Source organism: Carassius auratus, unplaced genomic scaffold (assembly GCF_003368295.1).
Source record: "Carassius auratus strain Wakin unplaced genomic scaffold, ASM336829v1 scaf_tig00035533, whole genome shotgun sequence".
Classification (NCBI taxonomy): domain Eukaryota; kingdom Metazoa; phylum Chordata; class Actinopteri; order Cypriniformes; family Cyprinidae; genus Carassius; species Carassius auratus.
This window is the reverse complement of record NW_020526237.1, coordinates 98,393-115,246: the sequence shown is the minus strand read 5'-3', so window position 1 is coordinate 115,246 and position 16,854 is coordinate 98,393. Positions and strand designations below refer to the sequence as shown.

At 36.8% G+C, this 16,854-nt stretch overlaps 1 protein-coding gene across 1 annotated transcript in view; it reads left to right on the top strand.

Annotated features, from left to right (window-relative positions):
* Positions 1 to 16,854, top strand: part of LOC113082006 (inactive rhomboid protein 1) — a 48,919-nt gene that overhangs the window by 17,464 nt on the left and 14,601 nt on the right. Inside the window, exons 2-3 of the mRNA XM_026253905.1 lie at positions 12,951 to 13,095; positions 13,177 to 13,316. Coding sequence (XP_026109690.1) covers positions 12,979 to 13,095; positions 13,177 to 13,316 — 257 coding nt within the window. The 5' untranslated portion in view covers positions 12,951 to 12,978. The remainder of the gene's footprint in view (positions 1 to 12,950; positions 13,096 to 13,176; positions 13,317 to 16,854) is intronic.

Sequence of the window (16,854 nt, the reverse complement as noted above, 5' to 3'; positions counted from 1 at the left end):
TGAACTGTCACATTAAACACAAACACATGTTGCGTAATTACTTCATAGATTGCAATGGCTCACTTTTGAAGTGTTTACTTTCCCCTGCAAAGACCCTGTTGTGCTGTAGAGGCATGCTGAGCAAACATGGGCAGCAGCAGAAGCGCCGCCCACTACTGAGACAGAGCCGGTCCCGGCCACTGCTGCCCTGACACATGATCAGAGAGTCAGCTGCAAAGGGTATTCCTGTGTGTGTGTGTGTGCATGTTTGTTTTTTAATGTCAGATGAAATGGTTCGGGGTGATAGACTGTCACAACTCACAGTGTCGGTCTGCACTCAGGAACGTAATGGTCTCGAGCAGCTCGGGAGTGTGGGGTCTGATGGGCGACTATGTGGAGTATTTCCGTCTGATTAAAAGGAATGCTGAATGTAAGGCCTGCTGCGCAGACCACCGACCCTCCCCCATCTCCTTTAAAGACAACATGACACAGAATGCATTTAACTTCAGTAATGTGAGTGAGACAGATTGTACAGCTGGAAATAATGTAAGTTGGGACTTGATTTTATCAAGCAGATTGTTATTATTATTATTATTACTCCAATTAATGGCTTTACTGCACTTCGAATTTACACCATAAAGGTATTTTTGAAATGCTTATTTTAAAGGGGTCATTGAATGCAAAATGCACTTTAATATGTTGTTTGATCAAAAGTGTGTGTTGGCAGTGTGTGTACACAACCACCCTATAATGATAAAAATCCACCCAGTGTTTTTTAATCTACTAAAATCATTACCCCTTTCTCAAATCAAGCCATTCTCAGCTTCTTGTGTGTGTGATGCCACACAGACCCAGGCCCCTCCCACAACCATGTTGATTGACACTAGTGTTTTACCTTAGACCCACCATGAGGGAGTTGTCATCAGTCCCCCACTGTTTCGATGCCGGTGTCCTGACATTTTATCCCACCTGTCAGATTGTCCTACCAGGGTTTACTGCGCATGCGCACATCAATATTGCGACCTTTTTCTCATACTGAACAACAATATTTAGTATATCTGTTTTACTATAAGGGTAAACATAGCAGTAGTCATTTACTACTGACATCTAAACCGCTGAAGACACAGTGGATTACGTTTGTTTTTGAAGGGAATACACCCCCCAATCGACCTAAATGCATCTATCTTCATGTGAATAATCTTTTCAAATTGCCTCTCCTGATAATGTGCTAGTTATGCTGCATTCCAGGAAGGTTTTTGAGCTCGTAAGTCACGACTTCAAACCACGACTCACAATTTTGTAGCGTTCCAGGCAAGTCACGCCAAACCTACTGAGCGCAAGGAATTGTAGCTGAATTATGAATTTTATTGCAACGTTACATTGTCCTGAAATAGTTTTTTCAACGTGTACCACTTGCATAAACACTGCATTCATAGGCAATATTACCGTTGTTTGGTGGGCTATGTGACGTCAGAGCTCAGAACTCGGAGTACATCTATCTAGTACGAGTTCACGGATGGGAAGTCACGGGTTTGACTGCTGTACCAGTGCACTTCCATGGGTAGAAGGTTGGAAAAACACGATGTAACGGGTTGCATGGAACGCGGCATTAGTACGTTTCACGATGTGAAAATTTACCGTTTTGCAGCATTTCGCACATGAGCACTGAATTTTTAAGATGTCATGTCATGCTGAAGGTAAGGAAGGCGATTTTCTGAACTTTTTATTTCTGCTTAAGTATGGTTAATTGTCATATCGGCTTGTCCTTAATAAAAGAAGATGAAGCACGAGGAGAGGCAAGCGTGAACGTTATGTCATTCTGGCAGCAGTGTGCAGTAGCAGCACAGTCACCTGGCTCTCTCTCCTCCTAGATGATGGGCTTTATTTTTAGACTAATCTGTTTCAAAAGTTGGGATCATCCACCAAGCTTGAGCAGCTCCCCTGCTGTTGTCAGCTTCATAATTGGTGAGCTATAAAAAGATTGGAAAAAAAGACTGAATCTATACTTTATGCACTGATAGACAGACTGAAGATGAGCTATAGTTACACACAGAACACACACCTAGAGAAATATCATATTGCTCTGAGGTTGATCTTGTGTAGAGCTGGAGATAATGGAGTTCTGAGATGTTTTATTTGCTAAATTACTACTAATAATGTTTGTATTTTTGCAGATATTTTTGTAAATCTGCTTTCTCATATTCCATCCACAGAGACCTCATCATCCAGCCTGACACACAGCATTGGCTGAACATTTTCTGTTTGGCCAACCACACTGCAAAACAGTGCATTCTGTATTCCCTTTGGTGTATTTTTATAAATGTTTTGTATTTATTGGATTATTTATTTATTTTTTGCTAACTCTTGTAGTGCAAAAAATTACACGCTTCACCATGAAATATAATGTTTCTTCTAGTACTTCGAAAAATATTGGAGATCTTCACTCTTGCTGTTTTATTTCAAAATAAATGTTATTCAGTGTATGGTAGTGTCACGAATCTGTCTCCTCTTCTTAAAAATTTTAAAATTTCACATCTGCCTTGCAATATCTCATAATTTCACTGACAGTAGATATTCTTAGCAACAATGATTTCTAGAAAAATATAAATTAGTTTATGGCAATATCACTTTAACAGAATGCATACATAGTCAGAATACATAAAATATAAAATGCCTTTATTAATCAAAAATGTCATGATGTGGTCATTGTGGAAATCTTTTATTAAAAGGGTCACTCCTATAGTACATTTTTCACTGTGTAAATTCTGTCATCATTTACCTCAACCCTGAATGAGTTTCTTTCCTCTGTTGCTCATAAAATAAGATATTTTGAATGTTGATAACCCAACAGTTGACGGTAGCCATTGACCTCCATACTATGAAAAAAAAAAAATACTATGGAAGTCAATGGCTACCGTCAACTGTTCGATTTTTTAAAATAACGATCACACTGATTATGCACACTTCCCACATGTGTATCTTTTTAATCACGACCATTGATTTGCACAGTGTCTGGATAGAATAGTTACACAATGCTACAGTTTAAAGTCCAACTGTCAGTCTTTCCATGTTTGGGAGTAAAGGGGGAATTCCTTTCAGGCTGATTTGTTGAGACTGAGCAGATCCTCTCGGCAAACTGCTGGTAGTGTACGAGAGGATAGGAGGAGTCAGTTTGGCATGGGCGGAAATAACAGTGTTGGCTGCTTTGTGGTATGTGTGCAACTGTGGAGTTTAAACTCTCTGTGACTGAGAAATAAAGACATCACATTACAAATGCTGCAAGCAGAGCGGCCACTTGTGTGTACGAGAACTATGGGTCCAAGAAACTGTGTGGAGCGAGACAGAAAGAGAAAGAGAGTGAAGCCTTCCTGAAGGCCAGGATGTTCAGCCTTGAGGAAGGAAGTGACCAGAGTTTCAAACACACAAATAAATGAGGTCATCCATCACTGTGCTTTCTACCCCACTCATTAAACCTCTTCCTTCTGGCCCGGGGCTCTTTCATCAAGCCCTGTTACCCCTAATAAATACAAACACATGCAAGACTTAAGACCCTGCACACAACACAGTGTCAATCTACAGTATACTGCTTGAACCAGCACACACTTGCAAGTCGTCAGTGTTCATCATACAAATTCATATGAAAGCTGTTCATAAAATAGTTATGTTTTTCTCATAAGATTGGGTTGGCTTGAACTCAGTGCTCTCCTCTTCACATGAGTCTGAAGTGCTTTCTAGAGGGAATGTTCTCATGAAAGATTCACACAGCTCAACCTTATGTTGTTCCAATCCTCTGGTAAACACTAAATAAGACTTTTTGCGGAATGTCCAAGCTGATCTTTTCTATAAAATGAAAATTAATGCGGAATGTTAGTCAATTAAAAAAAACGCACAGATAGACAGCTTTTTGTGAGAAGCAGACTCATTATTTTATTTTATTTTATTAATAATGTAATGTAATGCTAAGCAAGCCGGAGGCGACAGCGGCAAGGAACCAAAACTCCATCGGTGACCGAATGGAGAAAAAACCTTGGGAGAAACCAGGCTCAGTCGGGGGGGTCAGTTCACTACTATTTGTGTCTGTTACAGGATTAGTTCACTTTCAGAATAAACATTTCCTGATAATGTACTCATCCCCAAATCCTCTCCCATGACCTCATGAGATAGTAAAGCATCCACTGGATACACCCTTCAAAATCTTGCCAGAAATAGAAGGTAATTTATTTGTATATATATATATATATATATATATTTTTAGATTTTACAGTTTTATAAATACTGTGAATTTAGACATACTTTTTCCTTCTTTTTTTTTTGGGATACTATATATAGTCTGTGATTTTGGATACAGCCACTGTTTTTAACAAGGAACAACCCGTCTGCCGTTGGTTAAACAAAACAGAAAATCCCTGTTTAGACAATAGTGTCATACTTATCATAGACTGCATATTAAACTGGGATAGGGCAAGGATTTTAATATCTAATTTTACAAGTTTTACTTTTCTGACTAACAAATGGAAGGTGGCATCTTGTCCAATCAGATAGATGTCTCCAAAAACAATCGTATCTTGCTCGCCAGGTTGTTCTATATTAGGCTCAAATGGTGGAAAAACTCAGACAGGAAGTTTCCATTTGGTTTGCTGGTGGCGAGGGTCTGTCCTGAGTTGCTTAAGAGGTGGAAACGGCTCACCGCCAAAACACACACACGCACACACACACACACAGCATCTAAACCCTCACCCGCAGTAGCTCTATCCGTTACTACACAACCTGTCATGCATGACTAGCACTCATTCAAGTAATTGTATTCGGTTTTGGTGTGAACAGATCATAGAAATCACAGAAAAGGGAGAGTAAAGCCAGTATACAAAAGACTGTTGTGTCTCAGCAAGAAAAAACGCAACAGCCAGTCTGTTTACATGTTATTCTATATCTTGAACTCCCTGTTTTAAACACTGCACCTGCACTTTATTTTTTTGTAAACACCAGCCGTTAGTTTCAATGTATCTGATGGATTATGTCTTAAAACAGGAAGTTTTAGCTCGTGGCAGGCTTTTGCCTGGGGTAACACAAGGGCAGGAAGCTAATCGAGAACAATGTAACGTCATGATGAAAGCCAAGATTTTCTTCCTCTTGATCTAATCGGACAGTCGAAACAAATCACTACATGGCTACATAAAGAGCTTGGATTTTAAAGAAAAACATTTAGTGTCGCCACATATAGAGCAGCCAGGAAGAGCGAATGCTACAACGCTGATTTCGTCCCATTAGCACAAACTGTCTTAAAATAGAAGTTTTCGTCCCACAAGCTTTCCTTAAAAGTATGTTTGACATCTGAACATGGCACTATTGACTTGCATCGTAACTTTGTTACAAGTGATCTCTATGAAGCCCTTGAGAGGGGCGGCATCCTTTTCTGTGTGGAAGCATAAATCTGAATGAAGACCATTAAAGAAGTCTCATATCCTTTGGATGGCAGCCATGTGCAGAATTCAATCTGTGTCATCCCTCCTGAAGGATATCCTTCCCATGACCTGCCAAACTGTCTCCTCTGACGGTAGAGGATATTAAAAAATCCTTCCTAAAATTTCCTAATTAATAACTTTATGTGATGCGGATGTGTCAGGATCTGGGCTGCTGACTGTAAGGTTGTATTTCCAAACCTCACGTGAACTGTCTATCAGCACGGTGACTTTGAACAGGGCACGTAAAGAGATGGTTCAAAGGTTCAAAAATATCATTTCACTCAAGATTACGTTTAGATCTGTTCATCATACAAGGCTATCGCATGGCTTCAAAATACGAAAGACTTTAGTATCATGCGGACCACTTTTATGATTCCAGTGGTCCCTATCAACTTTTATTGAATGGAAAAGAGCAGCATGGACATTTTGTTAAATCACTTCACATTCAGGTACTGTATGTTTGTTAACATTAGGTAATACGATGGAAAATACATTTACAGCATTTATTAATCTTGGTTGTTGATAATTTAAGCCACTTATGCTCACCAAGGCTGTATTTACTTGATCAAAAATATAGTAAAAGCATTAATATTGTGAAATATCGCTTCAGTGATATTTCAACGTTGTTTTCTGTTTCGCCATATAATTTAACATATATTCCTTTACCCCTGTGATGCAAAGCTACCTGAACATTTTCAGCATCATTACTCCAGTCTTCAGCGTCACATGATCCTTCAGTTTCCAGATGTTCAAATAGTTGTATCTCGGCCAAAGATTGTCCTTAAAAAAAACATACATCAATGGAAAGCTTATTTATTCAGCTTTCAGATGATGTATAAATCTCAGTTTAAAGAAATTGAGCCTTATGACTGGCTTTGTGGTAAATCATTCATAAATCATTCTAATTTGATGATTTGCTGCTCAAGAAAAATTAATTATTACTGTTACTATCAATGTTGAACAGTTATTCTGCTCAATATTTTTGCTAGTGGAAATTGTAATACCTACTGCTCAGGATTCTTTGATAAAAATCTCAAAAATACAATATAACTTTTTTTTTGTTTTTATATTTTTTGCAAGTTGTGCGAATTAGAAAGTATAAAGTTTTACCGATAACTCTTTTTGCATTTCACACACACAAAAAAATACAAACATTTGTTTAAAGTGACGTTAAGGTGACGTCACAAAAATATATATATATAATTTTTTTTTTGTGAGTCTGAACTTACTTCAGAGTTCTGTGTACTGTGTTCTGTGTACTTTAGTTAAAAGTGTTAATAGAATATGACTGTAAATAATATAACTGTAAATATCTCATCACATCTACATTATGCATTGAACTACAGCTGTCCAGCTTCTTAAACACATGCTGGCAGTTTATGAAATGCTGCAAAACACACAGCTGGCCTTGTGCTTTTCTTCCCAGGGTTCTCCTGGGGATATCCGGCATGTGCAGCCTTGTGCAGTGTCCTCACATGCACAGCCTAGCCTTAGAGAAACCAGCATGAAGTCTCACCCCAAAACATGCTTCAGTGATTGACAGGTGCTATAATGCGACAGTAAAGCTGAAGGGAAGTAATTGCTGAGGATGTAACATCAGTGCACTTTTAAACTAACCTTAGGCATCTGCAACATAAACCCAGGCTGTGGCACATGCTACATATTAGCTTCTCAGGAAGTACTGCTGCAGGGGTTGGAGTCAAATGACGGGGGTGTAGAAGATAATTACCACAATCCCACAATGCAGTGTGCAGACCCAGGGCTGATGGCTCTCGTGCAGTTGGTAATCAGCCTGTCGTGTGATTTAGTGGCTAGATTAATGAGATGATGGTGGATACTGATACAGACATTAAGCAGTCACGGTGGTCTGTTCTGGCTCAAGGGCTGATGGGAAGCTTTCATGTGTGTCCCCTCAGGCCTCTCCAGCGGTCTTTCACACAGCACAACTGCGTCTTCTCATTTCTGACTCCTGCGTCAAACATAATCGCTGCCTTTCAGAATTAGATAATTTGGTTTCTGACATGCTTGAATGTCAGGATTGGATGTCTGGAATGGGTCTGTTCGGATACTGAACCTGACCGATGGTTCCTTTCTGTGGTAGGGTCGGTCGATATATATAGCAAATCATTTGTGGAATATTTGCGAAGTTTTTGACTTAGTTTAATAAAAAAAATGTGAATATGGCAACGATCTTAATGCAGTTTTTAGTATGAAAAAATACTAAAGTTGGCATGAAATTAACATTTACCATCTATTCTCTAAATGCATTTCAATGATCTTTTTATGAATTTTCATTGAGATGTGCCTCCATTATTAATTGCAGCGTCCACATCTGAAAATCCAATCAACGACCTACGGATACTACCATAACTCTAAATAAGTCATTACATGTTCATTACAATACGGAAGGAAATATGGAAGAAGTTTATGGAAGAAATTTATAGACTATATTCTTGGCAAGTTTTCATGCAGCTACACTGAACAAAAAAAATGGGTGGTGAAAGTTTTTACTCCAAAATTGCTGTTAAATAATTACAAAGGTATGGCAATTAACACACTAATTTAAACATGACATTTTAAAGTAGACTAAATTTATATTTCTTGTAATATATTCTCTTTGAAAAATCACTTTTTACATTGTTTCAGTAAGTTCAAAACAGATATTCGTTTGCATCATCATTAAAATTGTGGATGACGAAAGTCTCTGTGGCATTTTACAATCCTTTAATGTGTTGGTGTTTATTGCTATATATTATATAAAACAATCAGAAAAAAAGCTTTATAAGTTCTTCCAAGCTTTATAAAGGCAGTGAACAGGGGCCAAGATTTTGAAGCCCAAAAAAGTGCGTCCATCCATCATAAAAAGTGCTCCACACAGCTCTGGGGAATAAAGACCTTCTGAAGCGAATCGATATATTTGTGTAAGAAAATATTCATATTTAAAACTTTACAAACTGTAATTTCCACACTGTAAAACCGAACAGTGAAATTAATCAAATGAAATTAGTTAATTGCACTCAAATAATAACGAAAGTTCATTGGACTTAATTTAAATAAGTTCTGTAAACTCAAAAATTTGTTATAGTAAAGTGAACTTAAAATGATTGTGTTTTCTAGTTCCCAGCATGCTTTGCATCAGAAAACAACGAAAATTTTTTTAGAAATTAAGTGTTATTTTGTGTGTTTTTACACAAGATTAACATAGAGGGACATAAGTTAATACATAAATGTTTTTGTAGTGTTACCGTTGTGGTGAAGAGTAGAGCCTGTGGTTAGGCTGAGGATGGACAGCAAAAGACTAAATTTGAGTTTATTTCCCACATTATAGGAGTTGAAAAATAGATACAATTATGAGTGAATTACTCCCTAATTAAAAGTTCAGAAATATAATTATTTAAGATAACACTGAGATAATTTAAGGCAACTGGAATTATAATTTGTAAGTTTATGTAAACTTAAAACATTTAAAAACATCACTTAAATGTTTTTGTGTAATCTGTTACAAAATATTTTTTGAGTTCTGTGAACTTATCAGGGTTTACAGTGCAGCTTCTAACTGTTGTATGCATGTTCATGGCGTTCCAGCGGTTGACATAGGATGTCACACAAATTAGAACAAAATGAGGATTTGTTAGTGTTACAGGAATTACAGGTTGTTGTTTGGACATAATTGCATTAGAAGTTGTCATAACTCAAAAAGATTTATGCAAACTGTTCTGTTCATTTTTTTCTTGTCACAAAATTTTGAGACTGATTCAGTTTTGACCTAGCCCTTGTCTGTGGTGGAAACCCATTGGCATGGCCCGACAGGGGTGTCCTCAAAGCTGGGGCTTTGCTCCTGTCTGCCCTGTAATCTCACAGTCATCACACGGCACACATACTGAGAGGCCAGTGATGATATCAGTCCACATTCCTCTTCAGCGGGCAGAGAGTTTCTCATGGACAAAGAGAGTGTTTCACTTTCAACCATGAGCTGCAGACGCCGGGCTCTTTCTTGTCTGGGGCTGCTGATAAATAACTATTTTGATGAGTTTAAAGTTTAAACTTTCACTCAGGTTTTGCTAGAGTCGAGATTGATGTATTTCTGTTTGACTGTGTGTTTCTGTGATTTGTATCTTTCCCAGTAGCGTCCATCATCACTCCATCATGGGAGCTTAACAGAGTGGTGTGTGCTGTGTTAAATCTGTTTTGTTAAGAATAACCAAGAACAGATCTGGAGGCCTTCCCGAGGGGTGAATATATATCCGAGAATGACTACCTTTGCCTCCATGTCACTCCCTAGACAGAGCAAGGGCTTTTTAAATAAAAAATGGGTTGCAGGAGAATACTGAGTGTTCGTTAACTCTGCCTCTGCTGAATCTACTGCACCAAAGCAAAAGTAATGAAATTTTCATCTGATTGATGAGTTTGAAGTCTGAATTGAAGATGATGAGATATGTGAAATAATGCAAAGACAATACACTTGTCTTTCTATTGTTTTGTCTCCACTGGATGCATGCGAAAGCTAAAACATAGATGGACCATTGTAGTCATGCATAATGGACTCTTATGAGTTATTACTCCCACAAACTGACAAGTTAGTCAGTCTTACTCATGAATTACTTGTTAAGTCTATTCGAGCAGTTATTGATTTAACATCTGACTCATTTATGACTGGATGTTTACTGTATATGACAATGTGTAGTAAAAAAAAAAAAAAAAAATTATATATATATAGACATACAGTACAGACCAAAAGTTTGGAAACATTACTATTTTTAATGTTTTTGAAAGAAGTTTCTTCTGCTCATCAAGCCTGCACTTATTTGATCAAAAATACAGATTTTTTTTCAATATTGTGATATATTATTACAATTTAAAATAATTGTTTTTAAATGTATTGTACTTTAAATGATCATTTATTTCTGTGATGCAAAGCTGAATTTTTAGATCATTATCACATGATCCTTTAGAAATTATTCATATGATGATTCATTATCAAAGTTGGAAACGGTTCTGCTGCTTAATATTTTATTTCAGAACATGTGATACTTTTTTAGGATACTTTGATGAATAAAAAAAAAGAGGCTATTTTTTTAAATATAAATATTTTGTAATAACAATATACACTACTGGTCTGTAATTTGGGGTCAGTAATTTTTTTTTCTTTCTTTTTTTTTAAATAAAATCAATACTTTTATTCAGCAAGGATGTGTTAAATGGATAAAAAAAATGATAGTAAAGAAAATATATTATTAGAATATATATTATTAGAATTTTTATTTATTTTCAATAAATGCAGTTCTTTTTAACCTTTTATTCATCAAATGTATTAGACAGCAGAACTGTTTCCAACACTCATAATAAATCAGAATATAAGAATGATTTCTAAAGGATCATGTGATAATAATTCAGCTTTGCATCACAGAAATAAATGATAGTTTAAAGTATAATACATTTAAAAACAATTATTTTAAATGTTATTTTAGACTGGATGTTACATGTGACACTGAAGGCTGGAGTAATTGAGCTTTGCATCACAGGAATAAATTATTTTTGTAAAGTATTTTCAAATAGAAAACTGTTATTTTAAGTTGCAGTAATATTTCACAATATTACAGTTTTTCTGTATTTTTGATCAAATAAATGCAGGCTTGATGAACAGAAGAAACTTTACATTACATTTAACATTAAAAATAGTAATGTTTCCAAACTTTTGGTCTGTACTGTATACAGTATATATATATATATATATATATATATATATATATATATATAGTATATAAACAATAAATAATATCTTAAGTCATATTAAATTATGTTTCACTTTACATTTCCACATTAGGCGGATACTTTTATAGAAAGTAACTTACATCAACTGAACTGTAGTAGAAAAGCTCAGGCATTAAGATAAAGCCCAAACCAGATCACTTAAATGAGACAAAAACTAGTTTTTCTTCAATAACAAACCTGAAGTGGGTATAAAAAACCGATAGCATGAAGACCTGAGCTGAACTCGGCCCCAAAAACACACAAACAGTCTCAGGTTGGACAGCAGATCTCTATTCAGTAGAAAAGCAGGCTGCGCTGAACTGACATCTTGACAAGCAGTATTCAGAGAAGTGAAGAGAGCAGAAAGAGTGTCTCTTTAGTGCTCTTCAGCTGCTGGTCGCATGCAGCAGTGATGTGGAAAACACTCTGCTCAGGCTGTGTGGGAACATGCAGCAGGACGACACACTAATGATGGCCTCTCACTGAATTCCTGCTTCGCCAGAAAGCAGCACTTTTAATGAGAGGGTAGTGTAAAGCCACTGGTTTAGGCTTAATCTATTGACAATAAACTTTTCCACCCCCACAGTACAAATGTTTATTAGTCAGTTAAGTGGCTCTGTGAATGTTGAGTGAATGCAGACATATGAGAAAACGGTTATTTATTTACATTTCGTGGTTTCCTCAGCAGCAGGAGGGTTTACTGGCTTTTGGGGCTCTCACACATCTTGTGGTGATTTTAGACTGCCATCTTGTGGCTTAGCAAGGACATTTAATTAGACATTAGATATGTTAAGAATGGCATAATGTATTGTGCATAGTATGCAGCAGTAATGTACTGCATTTCTACTGAACAAACATGTTTGTATTCAAAAGTGCGTTTATAAATTTATAACTGTCATTGGAGCTAAACGACTATTTAAAAGTTGTATTTAATTTGTTTATTTGAAATCAATACTTTTATTCATCAAGGAAGCATTTCAAATAAATAAATAATGTCTTAAATTTCAAATAAATATTGTCCTTCAAACTTTGTCCATCAGAAAAATAAAAAAATAAAAACACTTCACTTTCCTTACTTTATTACACAGCACAACAATTTTTAAGAGTAAATATTCATGATATAACATATACCGTAAGACTTATTTCTGAAGTGTCACGTGACACTGAAGACTGAAGTAATGATGCTGAAAATTCAGTTTTGCCTCACATAAATAAATTACATTTGAAAATATATTTAAATACAAAACAGCTTATTTCAAATTATAATAAGATTTCACAATATTACAAATTTTACTGTATTTTTATTAAATAAATGCAGCATAATATACTTCTTCTAAATACAAAAGTGTATGGTTTATATTACGAATAATTACAATACATTTAAATCTAAATATAGTGCTTTAAAACAAATTCTTTTTAAGCAGGCTTGATCTTACTGACTTATTAAATGTACATCTTTATGTGGCATGTATAGAAATGTGTTACTAAAAATAGCCTTAGTTGTTGTATGGAGCTCATGACAATATTGGCAAGAGAAAATGGTTGAAAATGATTGTTGAGCCCTGAGGCAGTATACAGCAGATATTGTGCAGTGAGCAATGTGAGCAATCCCTACATTAGTCATGAACCTTATCAGCATGACAGAGCCTCAACATTGAAGAGTAACTGTTTGAATTTGGGATTTACTGACAGACTGTGCAGGTCTTTTGAGAAGCCACCTCTCTCTTCATCTGCTTTTCTCTCTCTCTCTCTGTGTAGCTGGCAGGTTTAGGGAGAGGCAGGCAGCATGGCTGAACCCAGACGAGACAGCACCAGCAGCCTGCAGCGCAAGAAGCCGCCATGGCTAAAACTGGACATTCCCACCGCTCAGGTGTCCGTGGACGAAGCGCCAGCTTTTGTTCAGGTACAAGCACCGTTATCTACCTCATCTTCAGTGCATAGTGTACCTCTGGTTTCCAAACCTGTCCATATCTCTCTTTTACAGCCCTTGAAGAGGCATAATTTCCATCGCAGCGTCAGTATGCCTGTGGAAACGTCTCATCTCCCCTCTCCTCCTCGTGACCTCTTCGACCCCCGGCGAGCTGCCTTCCAGCGTCAGTCTTCAATCACACAAACCATCAAGAGGTAGGAGAGGCATTACATGTGGCTGTTACTCACATCTGCTCTTACAGAAGCCGTTAGGTTTGAGATTCACATCCTTTCCAAAGGTCGAACTCTGTTCCAAAACCTAGTAAGCTGTCTCAATAGACGTTTTATAGCAAGACTTGTCCAAACGGTTTTGGCGGCATTGTGTGTGTCCTTTGAGAAGTCAGTCACATAACATGAGTGAGAAAAATGCCATTTTATATATGATTAACGCAATTATTTCACAGAAAACTGTTTTTTTTTCCCTAATATGTGTCTGCTATTATGTTTAGGCTTTTAGAGTGACACCCCTTACGAAAATTAACCATGGCTTCTATTTGAGTTAGGATGCTACTTTCAAGGATTAGCTCACCCAAAAACCCGTAAAACATTTGTTTATCTTCCGAACACAAATTAAGAGATTTTTGATGAAATCCAAGAGCTTTATGACCCTGCATAGACAGCAACACAACTACCACGGTCAAGGACATTGGTAAAATAGTCCATGTGACATCATTGATTAAACCTTAATTTTACGAATCTACAAGAATATTATTTGTGTGCAAAGAAAAAAACAATAACAATTTATTCAACATTTTTTTCATTTATGTGTCTTTGACGCATGTATTTGACAGTTCTTTGTTCACAAAAAAAGTATTCTCGTATCTTCATAAATTTATGGCAGGACACCTGATTTGAAATGGACTATTATAATGATGTACTTACTACCTTTCTGGACCTTGAACGTATCAGTTGTGTTGCTGTCTATGCAAGCTCTCGAATTTGATCAACTATATCGTGTTTGGAACGACGTGAGGTTGAGAAAATAATTACAGAATTTATTTTTGGGTGAACTATCCCTTTAAGATACATTAGCAAAATGAAATTCCCCATAACACATATCTAAATGGCTAGATTTCGAATGTGAAAATTCATCAAACTGCGGTGAATGTAACCAATTCTTTAGAATGCAGCTCACTGCATTTTGGAACAAAGCTAAATGACCACACCAGCATTCATTTCATGGTGTTTTAATCTTGTTGTAGGAGTTATAATTGCATGAATGCGCATTAATGTTTCCTATGATAATGCATCATTTGTTCTTGAACTTACATCTGTGAATCGAGTGTGATTCTGCAGTCAGCATTGTAGCACCTCTCTGGTTGCAGGCCAATGTTGCCAGGCTTTTTTATGGTTTGTTTGCTGAGATTGTTTTGAGTTGAGATGTGATAGGAATGTGCATGTGATTCCTGTGCCGGAGGCTTTGAAATTCCTCATTTCATGGCTCCATTTCATGAGTGATAAACCAAATCTGAAAAGAACTAGTGTTTGTGGGCCTGTTTACATGGTTTCTATGTGGACGACACCAGTTGTCAGCCTTGTTTTGTGTATTTCTGTGCATCCTTGTGTGTATGTGTGACTAGCACATGTCTCTCCCTCATATGCTACTCATTAACTCGTGCACACTAGTTCACTGATAATAACCCTCCTGCTGGAATACTCTGCTTCTGCTCATCTTGCTAATCTTGCTCTCTGGCTCTTGTTGATCTGTTTTCCAGTTCTTCTCCTTCACTCTTTTCTTTTTCTCTTCTGCTTCTTTTCCTCGTCCTGTTCTTCCTCTCCTCCTGCCCTCCGTCCTCTCGGGCCGTCCACAGCAGCAGGAGGGTGCACTTTGAGAGGATTAACACTGTGCCCATTAAGGGTCAGCGTGCAGGGCGGCACAGTTTCAGACGGCACCAGTCCCTCTCCAGAACCCTGCTCAGGTACAGAGGAGCGTAGGAGGCCTGGCGAGGGAGCTCTCACACACAACACACACACACAGGGGGAACCTGTTCACGTGGCACTGTACCATCTCTCGTCAGTCATCTTCAGTGTTACAGTTGTAATAGTAGTTGTTCCCATGTAAAAGACCATCCATTGCCATTTACAATACATACTCACAGGAACATAAGGCACACAGGCTGCCACTAACTAATCCTATACGCTATTTAACTACTAATATGTACACTTTTGGTAGCTTCATATTACTAATATGCACCATTTAGGGTTTCCCACAACAGAAGTTGTTGGAAAATAATGGAAATTCCCATAGTGGATATTTTTTTTCCTAGTTATGAAAAAGCTGTTTGTGAATGCAGTGCAATCTGAAAAAAAAAAAAAAATGTGTTCTGTATTTACAAATCACAGGAAAAGTAATTAAAACATTTTGGAAATGTGTTTGATTCCAAAGCAAACATTAAAATTAACAGTTAAAGCAGTTTAAGGTTATGTACACTATATGTTTAAAAGTTGGGTTTATTTTTTTTTATTTTTTTTTATTGCTACCTTTATTCCACAAGGATGCATTTAATTGACTAAAACACATTTAAGACATGTATGATGTAAAAATATACTTGCATGATGAATAAATGCTGTCCTTTTGAACTTTCCATTCATTAAAGAATCCTAAAAAATGCTTTTATAAATCACGGTTTCCGTGATATATTAAGCAGCACAACTGTTTTCAACACTAATAATAATACTTTTTAAAAGTTTCCTGAGCTTCAAATCATCATATTAGAATGATTTCTGGAGGAAGTGACAATGAAGACTGAAGTAATGATGCTGAAAATATCTTTATATTGAATTATGTTTAAAAATGTAATCAAATACAAAACTATTATTTTAAATTGATATTTCACATCTTATTTTAAAAAAAGAAAGAAAAAATTGCATTGACGCCTAGATTCTGAACGGCAGATTATAAAATGTGTACGCTGTGTATTTTTACTGCTTAAGTATAGGTTTGTTAGCTTAGCAATATGCTACACTGGGAACCCTGACACAAACTCAGACTAGTTTATGACCGTTTTTGTATGTCTTGAGGTTTTCTTTGGGTCTAGGCTTGTAATTAAATATAGTATGACTATGAAAATGTGCAAGTATTGTAAGCATGCTTGGTCAGAGCTACGGTAAACATTAGCTAAAAGAGACAGCAATGGCTGGCACATATAATACAGCCTTGTTTACTGGTCACTTTCTGGTTTAATGCCTCACAGACGTCCAGCCAGAGGTCATCCATTGTGGTGTTTGAGTCTATAATCTTTCTGTCCAAAACTGTATTCACTACACCACTATTGGAGAACTACATTCTCCCTCAGTGCATGTTACATCAGGAATGATTTTGGCTGAAATCACTGAATATGTTTTCACATGGTTGTGATTCTCAGCAGTTGTCAATGTCTTTCATGACTTCGGTCTTTTGTCAGGGACAAATGAGGTTTCTTATCACCACATGCTTTCACTGTCTCTGACCGTTATGAGTTCAGCACGGCACATTGTTGCCAAAACTGAATTGAGCTTATCACAGAAAACATTCCAATACTTCATACCGCTATATGAGCCCACGACACATTCATCTTCAGGTTTCTTGTGCGGTGTGCCCAGACTCTTTCAGATGAAACAGAATAAGCCTCAATTTGAGCCATGTTTGTTGCCATCCCCTGTGAGTCAGAAAGATGAGATTAGATTACTCTGTGTGTGTGATGCTGATCCAGGT